Source organism: Epinephelus lanceolatus, chromosome 3, assembly GCF_041903045.1.
Source record: "Epinephelus lanceolatus isolate andai-2023 chromosome 3, ASM4190304v1, whole genome shotgun sequence".
NCBI lineage: Eukaryota > Metazoa > Chordata > Actinopteri > Perciformes > Serranidae > Epinephelus > Epinephelus lanceolatus.
The window spans coordinates 12,121,616-12,145,510 of record NC_135736.1 but is presented as its reverse complement, the minus strand read 5'-3'; the positions used below and the strand labels follow the sequence as shown (position 1 = coordinate 12,145,510).

The 23,895-nt window shown below is 40.6% G+C and overlaps 1 protein-coding gene across 5 annotated transcripts in view; it reads right to left on the bottom strand.

Moving 5' to 3' along the window:
* rab11fip4b (RAB11 family interacting protein 4 (class II) b) overlaps nt 1–23,895 on the bottom strand; it is a 73,016-nt gene that overhangs the window by 10,824 nt on the left and 38,297 nt on the right. For 3 of the 5 annotated variants that reach the window (XM_033624523.2, XM_078165058.1, XM_078165068.1), the window contains 4 exons: nt 6,834–7,084; nt 5,663–5,848; nt 3,828–3,962; nt 336–371 (listed from right to left, as the gene is read on the bottom strand). In XM_033624523.2, the coding sequence (XP_033480414.1) occupies nt 336–371; nt 3,828–3,962; nt 5,663–5,848; nt 6,834–7,084 (608 nt within the window). Of the gene's footprint in view, nt 1–335; nt 372–3,827; nt 3,963–5,662; nt 5,849–6,833; nt 7,085–22,473; nt 22,943–23,895 lie in introns of those variants that run through there. The other 2 variants (XM_033624524.2, XM_078165066.1) reach the window with 2 other exon arrangements.

Below are 23,895 nucleotides of genomic sequence, written 5' to 3'. Positions count from 1 at the left end.
CGAACTCTTTTTTTCCCCTCAACTCCAGAAACAAAAACAAAAGATTTTACAGCACGTCTGGTTTCAGATCAGATTAATTCCATATAGATTTTCATGCATTTTCTCTGAATAACCAGTTACTAATTAACTGACTGTTAGGGCACAATGGTCAGGCAGCCCAGTGATAACTAATCTTGCCGTGCGTGTGTGTTTGTGTGCCTATGTCAACAAATAGAGCAAACACGTGCAGCACGGGCTGTATAGTGCATAAACACACAAAGTACAAGTGAGTGACCTTCCCTGTAGACACACATAGAAGCACGCACACTTGCACACACAACAGGTGAGCGACTTACCTTCCAAAAGCAGTGCTGGAGATTTTCCTGTTGGGGCTACACAGGGGAAAAACACAAAAATGACAAGACATTTTTATTACAGTGAATTGCCACGGATACGTCTAGACTTGCAGCTCAACGACGCACTAGAACTAACTGCTGATGGCAATTAAGATTTTGGCTATTCAGTATGACAGACATGCAGGACAGACAGAGAGAGAGAAAGAAACACTGAAGGACATGTCAATGATAACACAATTTCACTCCTGGTTCAGTGAGCCGGGGTTTCTGTTGGCTCAGCAACTGTCTCAGGGGGACAAAAGCCCTAAGAGTCTTTCAGTCTGATGTGGCTGTCTGTGCTGGGTTTCACATCGGATTAACACAAACGAGCAAACATACTGTAGGGCCACACAAATGAATGTATGATGTGGACATTCAACTAACATTAGCACCAACTCACGGTGAGGTGGTGCATCAGCAGTGTACACTTAAGTTGGCTAATTCGATAAAAATCTACTCTGTGCAAATACAGGAATGATCACTGTTGCATCCATGTGAAACAGTTTAGGTGTGTTTCTATCTGTGTCGTGTCAATCCTATTTTTTTGGTACCAACTCTGGAGAAGCTCAAAGACACGCATGTCATTCAGTGCAAACAGCGGTTGTGGAAAAAAACACATTATAAAATGTTACAATATCAAGAGGCTTCACCAAGAAATAACTTGACAATGGTGTCTCAGAGGCTGATCATCCTGCATAACCTCTCAGCATTTAGATGAAGCTAAATTTTACAGTGTTTAATCCTGAGTGACAAAACGATTCCCTTGCAACTAATGTTTCACTTAACCTAATGCCCTCTTTGAAGAAGTCTAAGAAGCTAAAACTGCAGAGCAGAATTACTGCTAGAAGAAGTTATCTTTAATCACTGAACTTTCATTTGCACAAACACATTTATTATTGAACATTCCATGTAAAATGCATGTGACCTGTGTGAGCTCTACATGGTTAAAATTATGAGCAGTGCATTTCTGGGGTTGTGCTCCTAAACTTAAACCCTGCACTGTTGCTTCTTCCCATAAGCTAAATGATTAAATGTATAAGTTAGACACAGATGTTCTCAAAAGTGAAGCACCTTGACATACAGTGTGGTAGAGAAAGAATCTTTCACATAAACATAATACCAATATTTACTGGACTGGCAAATGATACCAAACATTTTGTGTTTAACACGAACTCTCATTTCCATGGTCGCGAGCATGTCTTCCTCAATAATCCCCTATTTTTCAAACCATATTTATAACTCATGCTTCACTGTGGCCAATTTAATGTAAGTAATTGTGTGTTAAGGAGCCTGACAAGTACAAGTGCTCCTTTAAATACTGTATGTTGCTTAATGGCAAAAGCTCCTTCCTCTGTCCATTCAGAATCCATTAAGTCTATCCTGAAGTCAGCCATTCTTTGGATTTATGCATATGGTGCCTTTAAATTTTTTATTTTTTTTTTTACAGTTTTATATTCATTTGTCTTCATCACAATCCATTCCCACAACCATCTTAATCAGTCTGTATCCACTTCCTATGAGCTCACCCCATTTGAAGCAAGGCTGAATGACTACGTGAATTGAAATCTATATTGAGATGTAATAGATTTTTTTTTTTTTAATGCAACACAATCCAACCAACCAGAGGACTGGAAACACCTTGCCCCTTGGGCTTCATGCGCACATATACTGCCCTTCGCTCCACGTGACATATGAGAATGAGTAGATGAAGAAAACTACTTGTAAATGCCATGTGTAAGCTTTGATGGTGTTGTTTTATTAGTGTGTATGTATTAAAATATTTTCTATGGGACTGACTGCAAAGCTCTGAGTAGCCTTGCAGTAAATTGAACAATTTCTCCCCCATATTTCCCCTAGACTGATATTTACGGGAAAAGGAAAAAGATATGCTGGTTGTGATTGGCTGTTCCCTGTCACATGACATATAGTGCGCTTTGCTGTGTTCCTGTAGTTGAACTTTGTTTAGCCTATTTCAGGGCGCAGCTGTTGTGTCCTGAAAAGTGGGTGCTTACATGGCGTAACAGTATCGCTCTCACTTTTTAGCGTGTCTTCTGCGCATCTACATTGACACAGGATTTGAGGGTGTAAAAAACGCAGCATGTAAACGACCCTTTTACAGTGGATGAGCTGGTAAAGTAGAGTGTTAGCCTTGGAGTGGGCATCAACATTCTGACCATGTTTTGGAAACTGAAGCAGAAACAGTTGTTGCACATGTTTCTTACAGTACTGAGATAAACAAGATTCATATTTATTTTTCAATAACGAAAATAATAATGCAGATAAGAAAGAAGAGAGAGGAAGATAAGGACATTTTAAAAAATTTAAGTTGTAATTGAAATATTGGTCTAAATCTGATTTTCAATTTATTCTGATTATTTTCCGATATGATTCAGCCCTGATTTCTCCAATTGATTTCTTTTCATTCTCTCTTACTCTTGCTCTTTCCACTGTCTCTTTCTGTCCATCTGCACTTCATTATTCATAAGGCGAAAGCATAGCTGTTATTAGAGAGACATGCTGGATTATGGAGCTGTTTCTCCCTGGGGAGAAATCCTGTAGAGTCAGCACAGCGTCCAAGTAACAAGACAAAGTAAGACAAAAAATGACTTCACAGTTTAAAAAGATTATTCTACAACATTTAGTGTTCTTTACTAACTCTGTGTGTGCGTACATTTGTGTTCGCAGGTAGCCAGTGGAGCTATTAATGGTCACCACGGATTATGTTTCCAATAATAGATTCCCTATTACAATGGTTGGTGAGGTAAGCACAGGAGTGAAAGCCTTATGTAACAGTCAATTAGTGTTTGTGTGTGTGTGCGCATGTGAATGATGATGATGTGTTTGTGCATGAAACGGGGGTCGAACACTTCAGACACGCTTATCAAATTATACTAAACAAAAAGAGCTCACAAAGCAAACAGTGACCTCTCCAGTCATCATAAACTTCAAAACCATCTGAATGTTTCCTGTGCTTCACACATAATGGCTGACATTTGTGTCTGTCTCACATAAAAACAGGGTGGTGTATCATTGCTGTCATAGATAATTATGGTATTGTCTATTAATATACCATTGTTGTGTTTAAAAATTACCTGCCGGGGTGATTAATGCTAGTTTCTCACAGAATTGAGTCACCCTACCGGTTTTCAAGTAGAAGCTTTTGTTTATGGCGCTGGGCGTTGCATGACTGCTACAGCATATTTCACCACACGGAGTTATATTGACTTTAATTTGAATTCAAGTGGCAGGAAAAATTTGCAGTCAGCGAATACATGCTGATTTGATTTGACTCAACTTGACTGGCTTACAGTCAGAATAAGAGTACTGTGGTCAGCAGGAAACATTTGAGGGCAGAAAAAGGCCACACAAAAAAAAACCCTGACAACTGACATTTGGTGGGTGTATATCCTGTGTCATACTGTGTGTGTGTCTGTGTGCATTTGTGTCTCCTACCTGTTAGCCTTGAGGTTTTTGAGGCGAACCTCCAGGTCATTTAGGAGGTTGACCTTTTTGCTGCACTGGGAACAGTAGACATCCATCAGTTCACCGGTGTAATGCTGACGCACCTTATGAGGAGTCTGGCCCGCACTTTTAACACACAGAGAAACATATACAGCTTTTCAATACACTGAGAAGATGCATTATGTGTAAACGTAGGACTGTTTGAGACACCACGTGAGTGCAATAAAAAACTGAAACTGAAACAGACGGAGAAAGAGATGTCAAAGACTAAGGAGAAAAAACATGCTCTGACCATCCGTGAGATGATCATGTCTTCATACTGTGTTACAGTATGTTGAGAGTAGCAGACAGTTAAAGCAAGACAAAAAAACAAAGACTCTATTACTAGTCCTTCTGCCAAAATAAGAAAAAGCCATAATGCAAGACATGTCTGTGAAGATACACACAATGATTTTTGTTTAAGTGTCAAATAACTACCATTATTTTCTTCCAGCTCACTGAACTCAACCTAAAACTCATTCTTGGTTTAGGGGACACTGTGCTAAAAATAGAGTGCACCTTTAAACTTCTTCACACTGTAGTTATTCAAACTTTTTTCCCATGCTGAGCTGTCTAAGACTTCTTGTAAATGCGGGCCTCATTTTGAATTTAAATCTCCACGCCAACTCCATTTGGCGAGTTTTGTCTGCTTGGTATGCGTGGAAGGAGCATAGAGCAGTATTGCCACTCTATCAGCCGGGAGACTTAATCCCATTAAACACAAGCCTTTGATGAATATTAATGTGGCCTTAAGGGCAAGAACTCCTAAGCTACACTGCTACAGTCAAAACTCAGAATAATAAGAGTCAGGTAATGATTCTGCAGAGTGGAGCCTCAGCTCCATATTATTCAACACAGCTGAAGCTACAGAAACGGGTCAACATTTTTATCATAACTTGACCTTTACCAAACCGAAAAGAAGCCTACACACAACTGAAATGTATAATTTTCTGAACCGAGGACCACAGTGGGTGCTGGGCCACAAAACATGTTCTACTGGGCCTGGAAGAAGTGCTATGATTCACCCAGAAAGCTGGAAAACAATTATTTCAGTTTATCGGCTGATTAAAACTATTTTTGCAGTAACCATCTTCTCCTTGTGATTTGTGTGGAGGTTCTCTACATCACGCCCTGTTACACCCAAAACAACATGATATTAAATTCAAACTAAAGTAGGTCATCAGTAAAACAATCTTAAACAAGTAAATAATCATCTGTCATTATCCACTTAGCTGCACAATTAGCATGTGTGGAGTTCCTCTTACTGTTGCAACAAGCTTACTTGGGTAAAAAGTACAACTATTCAGAGTTTGAGAGAATTTGACAAAACACAACATTTCTTTGGAGGAGGCAGGGGAGAGACCTAATCACTGTTTTAACATTTAAATGTTGGACATTTATTGTGGTCGCCGTGACATCAAAATTTGACACTGCCACCAAGTTGACCACTCCAAAACACTGTCAATAAGAACAGTCAGTTGTCAGCATGGAAATTATTGGCAGAGATGGCAAACCACCTGATAATCCATAAGTCTTGTCTCATAAGCAGCAGATGACAGTCTCCACACCCATTTAATACATAGAAGTTACAGTGTTAAATAACAACTCTGCCCTTGTTTGCAGAACATTAAAGTGGACCTATTATGCTTTTCCTTTTTTTCTGTCATACATATAACATTACAGTGTTGGATGTTCATCTGAAACACGGCCAAAGTTTCAAATAATGGGCTACAAGCATGTAAAAGCAATCCCTGTGAACAATGCTTCTCTGTCTAAGTTTCTCTTACCTGGAAGGAACAGATGAGCCGAGGTCCGAGTACCCGTTGGTCCGAGTCTCGTCGTCTGGGCAGGGGCTGCTGGGAGTGTAGTCTGGTTCCTCCCCTTCTCCGTAGTCCTCAAACTGCTCCTCGTTCAGAGAAGCTGAGGAACGTGTTGATAAGTCAGAGGTCACTGAGACGCTGGTCTGACCACACCTGAGGAAAAAGAGGAGGAGACATTGTACTTAGTTACACTCTGTATTCAGTTCATTCATTTTAGGTGGTAAATTAAAACATAGGCACTCTATAAGTAATGTTAGGAGCATGGGTGCAGATCCCAGGGGGGATGGGGGGACATGTCCCCCCAAATTCTGAAAAACACAAATTGCCCCCCCCCCCAATTCTAAATAGCCTAAATGATTGAAATTGAACAAATGTATACAGTAGTCCTATATACTGGGAGAAAGGGAAGATGATGAGGAGAAATGGGAATCTGTGAAAGGCGAGAGATGAGAACGTGAGTGGACATAACATGCCTGAGACCCTGAAACTAGAAGTAGCATTAACTAACAGCGAAGCAGTGAAAAGGAGGGTGATGGCTGGTTCCATGTACTACTGGCTGTTTAAGAGAAATAAACAGTAAAGGTAAGCATATGATTCTCTTTGTAGTGCTTTTTGAATGACTTGGTGATGAGCCTCTGTGAAATCGTGAAATATGCTGGGAATCTCAAGCGCTCTGTGGGCATGATTTGCACGCGTGCAATTAAAAAAAATCACAACTGATTGTGTCCTCCCCAAACTTGTCATCAGATCTGCACCCATGGTTATGAGTACAAAATGTTTCAGGTTCTGACCTAAAATGAATGATGACACATGATCACAAAAGCAGCCCCTTGTATACTGAGTTTAGAGGATACATTTCCCCAAAATATCACTTGCAGACAGATTCATTATACAAAAAGAGTGGTGGGGAGAGGAAAAATGGTTCTGTGGCCGTGGGACTTGGGCCTTCATTTGAAAATAATGTTTTTAGTCTGACAGAGAATTTTAGAGAGTCTGATTGAGAAAACAGCAGTGAGGAGCATTCAGCTAAGCAGAAACAGACATTTGTCCCCATGAATTTTCATTTCCATGAATACTCTTCTGTATGCAGCATTGGAACAAGGAGAATAGAAAGCGTAAACAGGAGAACAATACTTACTTCTCCCCGGGGAAAAAGAGATCTCCCAGTGAGTCTTCCTTGTCTCCAGGTCTGATCAGTCCGTCAGAGGTGTCTGACCCTTGGGTACTTTCCACTGCACTGTCTCTGTCTGATTCCCTCTCCCTGCTCTCGTCTGCCACCTCCTCCTCAGGGTCCTCCACCTCTCCCGGGAACAGCTGGCACTCAGGGACGGGGTCAGGATAGGCCCGCGTGCACATGATGACCGGACACAGCCGCTCCTCCTCACCACCCTGGAGAATGATGAGAGGAAAGGCAGAGAGAGAGTAAGGAGGGGAGAGTAAGTTTACACACACATTTACACTGACCTGTAAAAAAACAAACATTTAGAGCTTGAGAGTGGCTCTTACTGTGATTATGAGGTGATGCTGCCAAAATCCTTCTCAGTGAAAACCTTTAAAGTGGCAAGTTTTTTCTTTAATTAATCATTACGAAGTAAATCATGATTGCACAATGTAACGGCTATAGAATAATGTCACCATCAGTGTTTGAATTGGTTCCCTATAAGCCTGGCTTTCACTGTGCAATTCTGTCTGCCACCAGGTACAATCTCCCAGGAAAATGATGGCTCTTATTAAAACTGGGCAACCAAAACATTAAGAGAATAGTGCTTTGTTTTCACTGGCAGCTATTCATAGCTATCCCCTGTCACCAAAGAGTATCAATGTAAGTTCTTTGCAGTCCATCCCCAGTGGCTAAAATGGCAGACAGATGAAACCTTAGACTGTATAATGCAGATTGATGACAGTTCCCCAAAGGGAAGCCAAAACATCTCAATCGCCTCCTGGGGGCTGGCTACAGTATAGGTCATAAAGCCTGCTACCTCCATGTTAGCAGACGGGGCATGGGCCAAGCTAAAAACTCAAAGTACAAGTCAAATACATTTTCCCCAATGATTGTTTCTTTCATTGTAGGTAGTTTTCATCACGCTATTGTATGATCAAGTGTTCAATTTTCTGATCATTTTGGTTTAAACTATTATTTGATGCTATAAAAAGTGGGTTTAACCTCATTCCCATGCTAACAACTGTGCCCGTCAATCGAGTGAACTAGAGTGACTGGTGCAAGAGCAGCAAGGCGCATCAAGATGGCTAATGTTAGCATTAAAGGAAACATCGGTGGGATTAAGCCATAGATGTTTGAGTCTCAGTCAGACCCTGACTCAGATGAGCAGTCTGCTGCACACCAAAATCAGTGACTAGCATAACGGCAAGTTTAGTCAACATCTTTTATTTATGTTGTTTGCTCGCTTGTTAGCTTGCAGGCTAGCTGGCAGTGGCTAATACCCTGTTAGAGTTTCTGAAACATAATGTTTTTGGTAGACAGTGGAAGGAAGCTCCAGGGTCTAGTTTATGTACAAAAACTGCACATTCTACCATGTTTGCTGTCAATATGTTCACTATGCAAACTCATGCTTTCTGTAATGACAAATCCGCTCTACGCAGGGGGCTCCAGGTTTCTTTGCCAGTGTTTTATCGAAGTCTGTTCCCCCATTGATATGCATCTCCCATATTGGACAGCGATTGGCTTTCATATTAGTGACGTTCCTAATCTAACTTGGCCGTTTGAATCTCAGATTTTAGGATAGTGCACAGACATTGCCCTCTTCAGTAGAGGAATGTGAAAACATCTTGCACAGATACAAGTCAGTATACTGTAGTCAAGGTGAGATATTCTAGGGGACATGATCATAAGAAAAACACATTTTTTTGAATGGAGGGGGACTAGAAACTATGTTAAAAAACAATTAAAGCAAAAAAAGGTCTAGAACTTGTATTACACCACTGAAATGCCAAATGGTGGACAAATGTTTGTATTCCTCCAAAATACATTCAAAGACATGGAAGTCCTTTGGAATTCAGCAAAATGACATTAACCTGTTATTAGTTTCAGCAGAGCTGTTTACAAATCATCCCATTTAGTAAATTCTTTCACTGTGGGAATGGTCTTAAGTGCACACAGGAGGTCTGGAGGGCTAGGAAAGGTTAGAGGGCAACATGTCAAAGGTCACAGGTCCATCTAGTTTCACTCTTCAACGGCTCAAATCCCGTCTAATTTAACAGAGAACAAGGAATTATCTCAGCATGACTGAACAGCTGAAACACTGCAGCATGAAGCAGGAGGGTAAGCAAATAGGTTATCAGGAGAGAGAGCAGGGTGACATGTTGGGTAGCAACAGAAACGGGGAGAGGGAGTCAAACAGGCATGGATGGTGGTATGGATGGAGGTGGGGAGGAATAATAAGTATAGCAGAGAAGAATACAGCTAACATGAGAGGAGAAGAAAAAGAGGGCATAAAGAACAAAGCCAAGAAGGAATGAAAAGGAATTAGAGGTACAGTGTGCGGGCGAGATTAGACGAGAATGTGAGTACGCTGAAGGAAGATATGAGAGGCAGAGAGATAACAAATTAGCTTGAGGACAGTCAGGTGGGTATTAGACAACATTACAGACTAATAAAAGGTGTCAGCAACTAAGATTCAGACAGCTCTCTGTCTCTCTCACACACACAACCCTGACTTTTCATCTTTTAAGTTCCACTGATGTAGAAATCATGGCTGAACAGTGAATTTCCAATCCCATATGAGGGGTATGTATGTCATAAAAATATATGTCGGATTTATACCAGAAGTGAGCAGGGCCCACATCAAAAACTTGTTAGAAAACATCTAGATTGTATGTAAAATTATACAATTGTTACTTCTGACAAAGTAGAGTGTTGATATAGAGTGCAACGCCACTTTGACTTTTAACTATGCAAGTGTCACGTCACTCTACAGGTGTTCTAAACCATTAATTACTTTAACTGACAATTAGGCTACATTAATGGTCATCGCAACAAACTTTTCACCACAGAGAGGAACTTAATTCCACAAATAACACTCGAGTTAAATTATGAATGGATGTAAGAAGAGGACAAAGGGAAGGAAAGAAGCCTGGATACCTCACTGCAAACCTCCAGGTGTGCTCATGTCAACCGATGTCGCAATGCCCTGTCTGATTCAGCTGTTAACCCACATGCCACCAAAGCGACTGTCAACAGACTCTTATTTCACTGGTTGCAAAATAAATGGAAACATACAGATAACTGTACCTTATACAAAGTAGCTGGCCTGTGGTAACATGTAAACCTACATAGAACATTAAGTTTTTGTGCAGGAAATGTTTATGTGTTGCTTGGCAACAGCCCAGTCCCAATCTAACTGTGATGCTATTTCTGTTGGCTTAGCTAAATAAAGTATAAATAAACAAATAAATCATAATCCATTGTCACGTTTTTCTATTAACTAATAAAAGGCACTTTTAAAACCGTTATATTAAAACAATATCAGATAGGTTGTCATCATAGGTTGTGCTGTTTTACTGAATATTGGCACTCCATCTCGTGTGATATATTAAGTATGTGGTATGTATGTATAACAAAGTATACAAAATACCAATACTTGAGCAATGTACCTAAATAATCAAATAATACAACATGATTTGAATTTGATCATTATCTTAAAAAAAGTAAGTCCTAAATGACTTGTGTAACTTGTAAGGGAGTGGTGAGAAATTAATACAAATAGCTAGATTTTTAGAGAAAGAAATGGAACGTTTAAGAGTCTGTAACAGTGAGAAAACACAAATCAAAATTACATATTGCTTGATTTTTCCCTAAAGACTGGAAGTTGTTTACATGATGGGAGGAGGTCCAGAGAAATGCAAAGATGGCCTTACGTATAAAAAATGAGAATGCTAATGAAAATGACTAAATCAATAAAAACACAAATAATCAGAGAAAGGGGCCATAATACCTTTATTGGGCCATATCACTTAATCATAAAAAGAGGTTGTGTAAGCAGTTCCGATGAAAATAAAGTTGGTTTTAAGTGTCTATGAAAAAAGGCAATTGACCAAAAGTTTTCTTGGCCATTTTACTCTAGAGATGGTCTGTAAATCACAAATATTATTATTATAAAATACTGCAATATCCAAACGGGATTATCTGTTCATGTCTGAATAATGTATTCATATTTGCTTACATCCCTATCCCATACCCAACCCAACAGGAACCTTCATGCTTGTGCACAACTAAATTAAAAAGTGCCCACTGAACTCATAAACTGAGGCTCTGTGCTGTTACAAAAGAGCCACCATGGGGTCTGAAGCTGAGTCACAGAGAATAAAACCAGGGATAAAGGTCTCTTTAGCATTCCTTAGACCAGACTCCTTATTTCCCTGCAGCAGAAAAAAGAAACAGTGTGAGGTGAGGAAACCGGCAGCCCTCCTCTGTACGTCACCACAACAATTTGAAAAAACTGAACAAGCAGACACAGCAGGGAGGCTCGACACCTGTTGCGCTTGTTTTGAGGAAGAGAGCAGAGGAGGTTTTTTTCCATATGTAATGCTAGCTCATGTAATATAAACTAAAAATAATGTTAGAAGAACGAGTCAGTAAAAAAAAGAACCGAGCCCTCAATATGGGCTGAAGAGGAGAGATATTCTGCTTATGCAATAAATTTACATTAACAGGAAATTTCTACCTAATAGAGTGATAAAAAATCAGTAATAATTATATCTATATAGTTATTCATACCATATAGTGTACCTACATTACACTAATACAATCAGCCTAGTAGAGATTGTATTTAATTGTCATTTCAAAAATATTTAAAGACCTTCATTTTCCTCTGTTGAGGTGAATACTCAGGTGTTCAGAGACGATAGACGTTGAGCAGTCAGTCACGTATCATGTTTGGGAGCAAAGTGTGCCATCATTTAGGCTGCCAATTAAATCTGGTCTGACAGCTGTTGTTTCAGGCAAAGATACTGATGGACAGTAACATCCCATTTTGCACTCTACCAGTCACTCTGATGAGAATAGTAAAAAGGGATGATTGACAGAGGAGCTGTGTGTGTGTGTTTACAGGAAGCATTGCTCTGTACCTGCCTGCTCCAGAAAAGCCTCGGGGCTGTAACTGCCAAAACACAAGCCTACAGACTGTTCTGAGTTCCTTGATTCCCCGGAGCACAAACACAGCTGGCCTGCCAAACAGTGTCCGACCTGCCAGTGGCGTTGAACCCCGGATGCAAAGATATACTGTGCTTTTAATCGCAGTGGCTCAGCCTGAAGCCTGACATGCATGTGTCTAAAACCTTTCAGTGTTTGGTAGTACACCTGATGTACTACACCAAAATCTATTTTTAACTATGTTTTGCAAGTGAATATTTTCACATATCACTAGCATTTTTAAAGATATGTGATATGATGCCCTGTAGTCAACATGTATACCAAATATAAGGATGAATAATTCTATTTGGTCCAAATGCACAACAAAACTTTACTGAATTAGGAGAACTTACACTGTGTTGTACTTTGAACAACATTCATGTCTATGATAGACCAGATGTAAGAACTCTGCGGCTTCATAGCATTGCTCTGCACAGCATGCATGCTGCTGTACATGGGTTTTCCCCCCACATTCTTAAATAAAATAGGAAAAAGATTTCTGATCTCTCCAAGTCTGTTGCTGCAGGGTCTGACCTAGTTAAAATACAGACATCGAATCTTTTCTACTTTTCTTCCCGTTCTCCCAGGTGAGGCTAATGTCAGAGAAGAAAAAGATGAAGAAGACAAAAGAAAAATCCTGTCTCCTTTCCTGAGATAAGAAATTCAGGCTGACTGAACAGACTGTTGCTGTGTGTTTGTGGTCTATCTAAGTCTGGTAATGTGTCTTTATATACATATATATATATATATATATATATATATATATATACATATATACATATATTTAAAGACAACGTGTATGTGTAGACAGCATGTTAGTGTATGCTCTTTCTGTCCAGCTACCCTCTTAGCAGAGCCCTGTCCAGGTGCTAGGTTTGAAGATGAGCTTTTACACATCCTCATTCAGCACTGAATTACCCACATGTGACAGATTTATTAGATGTCAGGTGTGGCTGAATAAGCATGTGCCCTCCACAAACTCTCTCTGGGAAAATACAGGTCACCTGTACACCTTCAGTGCCAACACAAAGACGGTTAGCCCAGATTTTCCAGCTACAGATTTTGTGCAACAGTTGTGCAGCATGAACAGTTATGTACGACACAGAGTAAGCTCTAACACAGCCAGGCTCTCGGAGAAAAATGTATTATTTACATCCACTGCAGCTGCAATAGAAACATAAGTGAGGAGAGAAGAGATAGAGGGATAGAAAATAAAGAGCAGGGACACGTGTTACTCCTCTACGGGAAGCTCAAGAGATTCAGAGAGACACTACTACGTGTCAAGTGCAGAGAAATAAAAGAGACAGATGGAAGAGCAGAGAAAAGGCCGGAGACACTGGAACCAACTTAAAAAGACAACTTAAAGCACTACTATTAAATCTGTGCAACACATGCCTCAAATTTAGAAATCTTTTTTAAGTAATGGAAAATAATTTGATCTCCTAATTAAGCTTCGGTTGAGCTTGGCAGTGACATTAGTTTTTCAGCAGTGCATAGATGAATGTTTATGTAACATGAATGATGAATACCAATCTCACCATGTTGACACAGTCCTGAAACTCAAAACGTTGAGTAATGTATTTGTCATGTTACCGTTGTTGAGCAACACTGTGAAAGATTACAGTATTGAAAATTGTTATTGTATTTTAATTACTGCTACAGTGCTAGTTGCTAGGGAGGCAAACATACAGTATTTTCTTGTGTGTGTTTATGCAAGAGACAGATTTGGAACAAACAGGTGAGTGGGAGGTGAATGCTGCATTCAGAGATGCACTGGAAAGTTTATTTCAAAGTCTTCCCATATTCACTTGCAATCTCATTTCCTCTGACGTGACCTTTAGTCAAATCATTTAGTTACCCAAATTCAGGATGCAAATTCCTCATGGAGATATGTTTCACTGGTGCGCAAACAGTAAAGGTTATTCTTAGGAAGTTCAGTGACACTGAATCGTCGTTCTTCGGAAACTGAATGTATCATGTACTATGTGTACATGAGAGCAAGGGTGTCAAACATAAGGCCCGCAGGCCAGAACTTGTCTGCCAAAGGGTGCAGCAACTCAAACAGTGATGTAAAATGCTGCTTCAGAGGCTTTTCCACCCTGACCAGAGTACCGTTCTCTGTAAAAACAATGAATACTTAGTGTAGCAATGTTTCCACTTATTGATTTAGCAGCAGCGCTCAACTGCTGCCAAATATTATCACCAGCTTTCTAAAAATCTCCTCATACACATTAATTAACCTGCTATCCAGCAGCATACTGGCTGGATTATGGAGGTAACTGCAGTGTTCCTTAAGCTTGTCTAGTCATCCCAGGAGGCATAACCTGTATTTTTTGTCTCAAGGTACTTTATACTCATATATACTTTTTAGGTGTTAACCTTTTTTTCATATTCTACATCCAATGTCTGAATATTATTAAGAAGTAAAAGTTCACTGCTCTTTAAAAGGTTACAATAACATTATTATACTATTATATTATCATTATATCAATGAAGGGAGGGGAACAATTTGGAGGTGTTATTCAAAGGTTATTATACAATGGTGTTACTGGTCCAGCCCATTTGAGATCAAATTGGGCTGTATGTGGCCCATGAACTATGAGTCTGACACCCCTGTTCTAGAGGGAATGGGTAAATCTTCTTGTTCAATTTGGAGGAAAAAAATAAAAGAAATCATCTTCTAAAAATTTTGAGAAAATGTACAAGTTTATTCTGTTTCTTTTATTGTAATTGTCTTCATTGTCTTCACTCTGACATCTTGTCTTTTCACAGTTAAAACCAGGTTCAACTTTACTGGCCAAGTATTTTTGACAAGACTAACTCCTGTTTTCAGTAGCTAATCGATGTTCTATCATGTAGTAACAGTGTATCATTGTAATCAACGTTCACGCACGCACACGTACAAAAACTCCCATAGAGAGTGACAGGCAGAGTAATTACTTACTGAAATGCCAATTAATTTGAGGTTACTGTTCAATCTCAAAGTCATCAAAGACTCTAGCTCTTTATCATGTTGGACAACAACAACAGCAGCAGTGTTGTTGTTGTCATTAAAAAGACAGACTCTCGATCCACCTCTCCTCACACCCCTTTAGTCTATGCTGAGTGCTGAGAGTCAATACCAGTTTAGTGCTGAACAAATCATTAATCTGCCCTCCTGGCACAGTGAAGAATTATGTGGATGATGATGCATTTCACAGCCTTATTGATCTACATGTAAAAAGAGGGAGAAGATGGCTTTAAACTTAGCAGACCATGAGTGGGCACGACTGGTACAACCTGAATATCTTATTTTCTCAGCTAAAGATGCTGCCAGCACAGGGAGATTCCCACGAGTCGTTTACCATGAACTTTTAAGTTGTTTTTGTCTTTACCCTGGCAACATCTAAATGACCAGACGGAGGAGACAGCAGCTAATACCGTACATATCAATAAAAGAAATAGGAACCGAGAGAATTCTTGATGCAAGTTGATCTGTTTGGTGGTTTATCAGTTACAGGAGTAGCCGGAAAGATGGTCTTTTCATAACACTGGGCTGTCTATGCAGAAAACAGATGCATATACTTCTGAAATTGGTGCCAAATGACCAGGGAAAACAGAGAAAAAGGGCTGTTGGATTGCTTTTCTCAAGAGGTTGAAAACCTACAACTACTAGAATACACCATGCTGCACCGGACCAATAAATGCTCCTGCCTGTTGAGCACGAAATGCCAGCTTGTCTGTTTTGACACAGGAAACAATATGGCAGCCGGTTGGTAACAAATGATCTACAGTTACAGTTAAAGCTAAACAGTTAAGCTAAAATATGCTTCTGAAAACATTGGAGGCAAGACATAGGTGACGCAGTAACAGAATCTTGGTTTACATTTGATCGGCAATGCTTAGTTTTACTGTTTAAGTTTTTTCAGCCTCCATTTTTACAATACTGGAAACAGTATGGCACCCACTTCCTGTTCATCTTCTTGTATAACGGCTAAACAGTGCACTAAAAATATGTTTCTGGAGACATTTTTGGTGAGAAATAGGCAATACAGTAACGGAATATTGGTTTATATTAGTTCAGCACTGCTTAGTTATACAGTTTGATCAGTTTGGTCTCAGAGAGAGAGAAAGAGGGGTGGTTCTCTCTTTCGATCTGCTTCTACTCCGTGGTGGCTGGCACATGAAAATGCCTAAGTATAATTTGTGGCAATAGCCCTAGAGCCAGAAGAAAATCCACCGGATGATGCAATGAGCAGGGAGATGTGGGAGAACCACCCACATTGTTGTATCCCTTTAAAATGTTCTGCATTTTAAAGGTTTAAGCTTCTTGCCTTATCAGAGACACATCAGTCTTATAAGTCTTCAAGTGAGCTGTGATCTCTATTGGGGAGGACCACCCTCTGAAAATATCTAAGGAACACTTTTGTGGTTTGTCATTTGAGCAAAAGTAGATTAAAGGAATAATGCAGCTTATAGGGCTTTAAAATGTGTTGTTCCTGTTGCCCATTTGTTGTATAACTAGTAGGGTGGTAACCATCTTGTTGCTGCACAATCACACAAAACAAGTGTTGTGCAAAAGAAAAGACAAAACAGAGATGGAGTGCTACACCAGTGTGGGGAGGGACTGGATGAGCAGATGCATGAACTGACATTGACTGGATCGATCCACACTGATGAAGCTTTGATTTAGTGCGAGTCAGCGACTAGAGGATGAGCAGGAGAGTGAGGGACAGATTGAGAAAGGGGGTATATAGACGATGGATCAGAAGGAGAGAAAAGAGTGAAGCCGAGAGAAGGGCAGAAGGGAAAGAACAGCAGTCTCTCCATTTGTGTTTGTCAGTGCGAGCTCAGAGATGAGAGGCGTTTCTCTGCAGAGGCTTTACGTCTCTCTCTTTCTTTGTTCATTTCATCCTCTCTTACTCTTTTTCTCCCCATTCTTCGAAGCCCTGAGCTCCTCAAGTGCTGCCACCACAGAAACATTCACCTATAAAGTGAATCGTTTAATGCCTTTGCTTTGATATCCAGCGTTTTGACTGTGTTGGTGGTGGGTGCTTCTGTCATTCTGAGCCTCAGATCCCACCAGTGGGTAACAAGAGGCTCTGAGACAGGAGGGACATAAGAGGCTTTACAGAACCTTAAAATGATATTCTAATTCACAAACATGTACAAAGGAGGCAGAAATGATTTGTCAATTATTTGATTAGTCAGTAACTTGAGCAATCTGTCAAGGGTAAGTGCCAAACATTTGCTGGTTCCTGCTTCTCAAATGTGGGGAATTGCTGCTATTCTTTATCACTGATATTAAACTGAATATTCTGGGGTTATTTTTTGACATTTCTTAAACAAATACGCAATTACTTGAAAAAACTATCAATAGACAAATCTATAATGAAAATAACAGTCAGTTGTAAACCCTAATGGAAAGGTATTACCTTTAAATAGTCTTTAGTTATTAAGTGATGATCAAATCCAAACCTATTTTGATTGCTCCCGTACCACTTTTACAAAATTCTGTGATAGTGTGTGTGTGCATGTCGGCCTGCATGTCTGTGTTATTCAGCTCATAAGGTATAAGCAATACTCTTCCTACACATCCACACCCTCACACAGTACTAAAAGGGGAAGTAATGATGACTCATATTTCATGACCATTTTGTTAAGTCAACACTGTGTGAAACTTTCAGTAAATGAGACACACACACACACACACACACACACACACACACACACACACACACAAAACACCTGAGACTCCAAATTGTGAGGACTTTTAAATAAAGCCTGTCTATCTTCCTGGTCATTCATCTTTCAGTCATAACTGTAAGTAACATAACACTGGGGCTTTAACACGAACAACTACACATGAATGAACACATTACCACTCCACACAGGTTTCAATCACAAACTCACACACATTTGTTTCCACCTAGTTCTAACCGGCAGCTGGTTGGATTACCAGGAATGTTGCGTGGACAAAGGACAATGTAGGGAGGGACTGGAGCCGTACACTGGAGACTGTGTGGAGGTATACTCAATGAAACCCAGTTAGATACACGCAAGAAACCCCATCAGGTGAGACAGTGTGTGCCTGTGTTTTCTGTTGTATGTCTGCATCTACTGAATGAAAAGAAAATGCCCTTTAAAAGTAGAAAGCCAAGGGTTTATTTTGGCTTCTCCTGACTTCATCAGGGGGAAATTTAAGGTAAAAATTTGGGTTTAGAGTTAAGATTTAGAGTAAAGGGTTAAAACCATGTAGTGGTGACAGTTGAGGCTAGTGATGACTAAAAGAGTGCTGTCAGCCAAGATCGTTAGTTTGTTTCCAAACGTTTGTGTGTGTGTGTGTGTGTGTGTGTGTACAGTAGGCCCGTTAAACAAGGAGAACTTGAAATACATCCCTTTAGTACAAGTGATTCAACGGTTCTATTATGCTGTTTGTGTGTGTGAATCAGTGGGTGAAGCTCGTCTTTGATTACAAAGAAAAATCCCTGAGAACATGACAACACAATTTAGTTCAATTACTTGTGAATTACAAAGCTGCACGCAAAGCACAACATTCAGTCAATGCAGTTCATGTGCAAGTGTGGGCGGCACTATTTACACCATGTGTGTTACATGGCATCTTGCACGATCACATAAAAAGTGGACAGCTCTGAATACAGGTGTGAATGCACCCCATGCGTCCTCAATGCGTCTTACGATCAGATTGTTCAGACCATATTCAGGGATGGTCTGGGACACATATGGCCACATTTTTCAGCAGTGAGTACGCAAAAGTGTTCTGGGCCACATTGAAGGAACACCAACTCAAGTGTGCAAAACTTCTTGCATGTTTTGGCTTGCAGAAATAGAACCCTTCTGTACTGTTTTGATTTTGCCCGCCAGGTTTTTGCAAACTTCTTCTTTCCATTTCCAGCAGACTAGGCATGGGAAGTGCATTGCTGCCTCTGTGTTTAAAAACAACAACCCAATTGGTCTTAGCAAACAGAAATTATGCACATGTTTATATGCATGTAGAGCAGGGAAGTGAGATCCAATCACAAATCATCACTCGAGGCTAGGGCTTTCCTAAATACCATTTTTGGGCTCTGGAGTTTCAGTAATCATGAAAAGCAAATATTTAAAGCTTTCGGGGCCAGGGACAGCTGAACATGACTTTTCTATTTATCTATTACCTTAGCTCAGCCCCTTCTTGCCTCATTCTCACTCTCTCTGTTTATCATGAGAATACTGCTGCAGGAGACAACTGGCGAGAGTCCCCTTGCATACACACAGTGACAGGGCTAACTGTTAGCATTGCACGACTAACATTATCCAACAGTTATTAACAGGTTTGACAACAGAATCAAGCTCAAGCTCATACAAACAGAGCAGATTTTAGACTGACCATTTGTCAGCAGGAGAGCAGTTCCGCAGACTCAGCGCTGCATCGAACTACAGCAACAGCTGAATGTCGGGCGGGGATCAGCTGTTGCTGCCTCCCCACCATCACAAACAGACTGTAATTCTGTGGGAAACACTGAATGCTCATAATAATAATATGTACAGAATTCAGTGATTACCCCATGACAAATCCCTGTGAAAAAGAAGCACAAAAATGGCATAGCGCCAACAAAGATTTGAAAAAGAAAAAAAGATAAAAAATCCAGACATTCGAATCCCTAAATTGAAAATCGAACACCTACCCAACGAACGAATATTCAAATGTCCAATATCCCCAGTTGGGATGCATGTGAAGATGCATTCTGTTGTCAGGTGTGAACAGACAGACTGGATATGTGATACTGGAATAAAACCTCTCCAGAAGTTAAACCAAAGAAGAGATATGTTGTACTTTCTCACCCCTGTGCACATCAGTTACCAATCCTTGAGAGAGACTTAACTAGAAAGTAAAAAGGAAACTAAATGCTTTTGTGGGCACATGTTCCAAAAATCCAAATGTAGGCCAAACAGCTTCACTGACATATTGAAGAGTAATTAAGGGAAGCTGTCACACCAAGTTGGCAGGTGTGTGGGGGTTTATTAATCCATTTGCTCTCTATGTGCCAACCACCTGTTCTCAACTCCTAAGTGTTTGACAACTACTTACAGTATGTTTGAACAAAACACGCTGCAGCTTCACATCAAAACAAGGAAGTCGGCATTCACCCACAGAAGTCAAACCAAAGTCATGTGAGTGTTTTGCTTTTAGCCCTACAACAGCATTGTTGTTCACCAGGGGCTGCATCTAATGATTGTTGTAATTCAAAAACAGTGACAAATGTCCCTCACTATCTCCCAGAGCATCAAGTAATATCATCAGATTTCTTGTTTGTCCAACCAGCAGTCTAAAAATCAATTTATATCATTAATTTAAAAGGATATAAAACCGAGAAAGCAGCAAAACGAGACATTTTAGAAGCTTAGAGTTTTGCCATATAATTGCCCTAAAAAAATGAATCAGTTATAATTTTTTGGCTGATTCATTTGTTTTATTGCGTTAGGTCCTCTGATTCAGCATTTAGGATGGTTCAATCATGTCTCCCTTGAATTACAATCATCACTAGTATCATTAGGGATTACAAGAAGAGAAGTTTGATTCATTTTCAAGGAAAGGCACAACACTGACTCATATGTAGCAAACACTTGTCAAGTCTCAGTCTCATTTATTGTTCAAGTGCCACGTCTCAAAGTGTGTTGAGTCTAGCGTGTTGATTGTCCTTTCTGTGTCATCGAACTCATGCCCAGTGAAAAAGAAAAGAAAGTCTTTCTTTAACAAAGTGCTTTGTCTTTCTCCTAAAGGACTGCTTGTCAGCCCTCTAGTTGAACAGAGCATGTCAGTGTGCTGCAAGTGGCAGACCCTCAGCAGGTGGTCAGGAGCCTGCTTCTCTTCAGCTGTTGCATGTCATTTTAGAGTTCACATTTCGTGTTTTGTGCTAGAAATAACTAATTTAAGCATTTTCTCAAAGGAAAACGGCAAGCACAAGAAGCTCAGAGGCAATATATGGCTTTAAAACTGCAGAGCATTAACTCTAAGAAAACACAAATGCATTTGTGTTGATAAAATTCTTTGCTTTGTCTAGAGATTATTCTTTCTTCTCTCTCAGTATCGATGTGTAACAAAGTATGACAGAAATCATTAAGGGCTGTGACTGTTCTAACTCCTGCAGATTAGCCTCCATTCATGCAGTACAGCTCAGTGCTGCATGTTAATCTAGTTATTCTAGTCCTGGTGTACTCACTGTGCACTGTCAAAGACATTTGGCTGAAGTCTGTCAATCTTGTTTAAGGAAACAAAATCAAATTACTGTAAACAGCACCAATGTTTAACTATATAACGATAAGGACAATTATTTTAGTGGAAAATAAAACTCCCCTGTCTCTAGACAATCAACAGAGAATTTCCTGCTTGGCTGAAGAAGAGTAAATCTCATTATGTAATGTCCAGTCACAGACCAGGAGCATTCGAAACGACTACAGAGTCTGACGTCATGTGTTGCTATTGAAATCCCCACAATAAAAATAAATCTCACCTTGTCTTTCTATTTTTGGAGGAACAAAAGGATCTGGGAAAGTACAAAAAAATACAGCAAGTAGGCCTACAAGTTGTACTGTCAACAGAGCATTGTGTACTTTTTTTTTTCTAGATGACCTAAATCTAACATGTTTTAAATGAAGACGCTGTCAACTGACTGTCAGTACTTTAATTTTTTACTTCTAAATTATTTGCATCATGACATCCTAGTAGTAAATTAAACTTATTTCAATAAAACACTAATTCCTAAGCCCTGTTATGGGTGAAATGTCTGCACAGACATTCAGTGTATTCGGTTCAAAACACAACGTGATTGTTATGGTGTAAACTTCCCCTTTTCCACTGAACTGCATCCTAAATAAACAGACTGGAATAACTTGAATTACACTTTAGAGCACAATTATTCCAGACATTTTCCAGACTGCTCACTATTAGTATTAAAGATGTTAAATACACAAGACAGAACCTGAGCCCTGAATCATATCAGACTAGACTGTCTTACATTTATGTGCCAAATATCATTCCCGTTAGACCTGTTAACAACAAACCTGTTGTTCTCACATTTACCTCCATCTTCTCTGATCTATCTGTATCCGGCCATGCTATATCTGTCCTGTTCCCTGCACACTTCTTTTGATCTCGTTCACTCTCTGTCATTTCCTATCCTTGCAGCCACCCGCTTTCCAATTAATCCCATTACCATCAGAGAGATGTTGAACCGCATCAGAGCCACCAGTGATTGAGGCAGGAACAGAAAATGTTAGGCAGGGATAGTGCAGAGCAGACAGTGATGGGAAGAGAGCGAACAGAAGAGACAGGACTGTGTAGCATGATGACACAGACACCGACAGCTGAGCAACAGAGACAGGGAAGCTGTGAGGCAGGGTCAACTGCATGCAACACACACATTCAAACACAAACTGGGGGACAATGGACTCTGCACTGGCCCCCCCTTTAACAGGCCAGCCCCCCCCCCCCTTAACATAAACTATCTGTGCTGCCTTCATGTTTCTGCCTTTCTTTCACCAAACCCTCTCATCTCTCTGTTGAATCCTTTCTCTGTTTTGTTCTCATTCTGTCAAGTGATCTTTCATCACCCCCATTTTCCAGCTGGTTGGGTGCAGTCTGGTTGCTTACCCCGTTTACTAGTGAGGGGAGTCCATGGTCAGCAGTCCCCGTCTTTCCACCAGCAAAAACCTCATCAACTGAAGTCATCCACTGTTCCCTGATCACCGGGGCTAAGTCCGTTGTCTTGGCTCACACACAAACACAAACACGGCACACACAGGTGTTCCCTTCAAAGGCAAGAGGAGGAGGAAGCGTCGGGATAGTCCAAAGGGTGAGTCCCTGTTAGTGGTATAGTCCAAAGAGAGGCAGAGGAGCGGAGCAGGATGTATCGTTCACTTTAAAACACTGCACCGGCTGCCTGGCTTCTCTTACACCGACAGACTGCCTCTCTCTCTCTCTCTGTAACACACACACACTCACACACACACACACACACACAAACACACACAGACACAAGCACAGACTCTGCACCTCACACACTCACACACTTTCCCTCTCTCGCTGACTGGTTCGCCGGCTGACTTGCATTCACACCGTGAGAGCTCAGATCAGGCAACAGTTGTTGAATTCATGGCCCCTCCTCCCCCCTCCCTCCCCCTTGCGGGTGGTTGCTTAGCAACTGGCTTCTGTGGGCGGGGCCTGTGAGAGTCCTCACATTGCTGCACACTCTGCTCTCGGCTGCCGCCTACTCAGGCTATATTTGCATATCAAGCCCTGCCTGCCTCTGTGTCTGTCTGCTGGGGAAGAGGCCAGTGCCTGTGTGGGCTGTGGAGGGGGGAGGGAGGTGATTGTTGTCACTTAAACTGAAACAGTTTGTCTTCAGTGATGCAGCAGATTCCTCAAGATGGGTCAAAAAGAAAAGACGTACTGGTTAGTCACAATGAAGATGGAGAAAAGGGGCGTGGAAGTATTAGAGAAAGGGAGGGAGGTGATGGCAAAGCAGCAGCTAGAGGCACTTGTTTGTCCATTTCTCACAGCCAAAACTGTCTATGAGTTCAAAAACTACCTGTATCTGCAATTTGTCCATTAATCAATTAGAGGATGAATCGGAAACTATTTCAATGGATCATATGTTAAAATAAAATTTAAAGCAATAATGCCAAAAATACTCTGGTTCCAGGTTCTCCAGTGTACATATTTGTTGGTTGGGTTATCAAACGGAATATCTTTGGGTTTGGGACTGCTGGTCAGACAAAACAAGAACTGAATTTATTATACTAGAATTTGGGGGACAGAGTAATCTTGCCTTTAAGCCAGCAGCAGAGGTAGTAACAGTGCAGAGTCAACTTCTGTGTAAAAGGGACAGCTGTCAGGACAGGACTATGGACGGGACAAGTATAAAGTTTTCACCCAGCACCAGGACTTTTAAAAAGCAGCTCGCAGCAGTTAGCAGCTAACTCAAGGCAGAAGAAAATGGCATCCAAAAATGTCCACAAATTGGGGAGACAATGAGGTCCAGGAGCTCCTTAAACTCTAAGCAGAGGGGGTGAT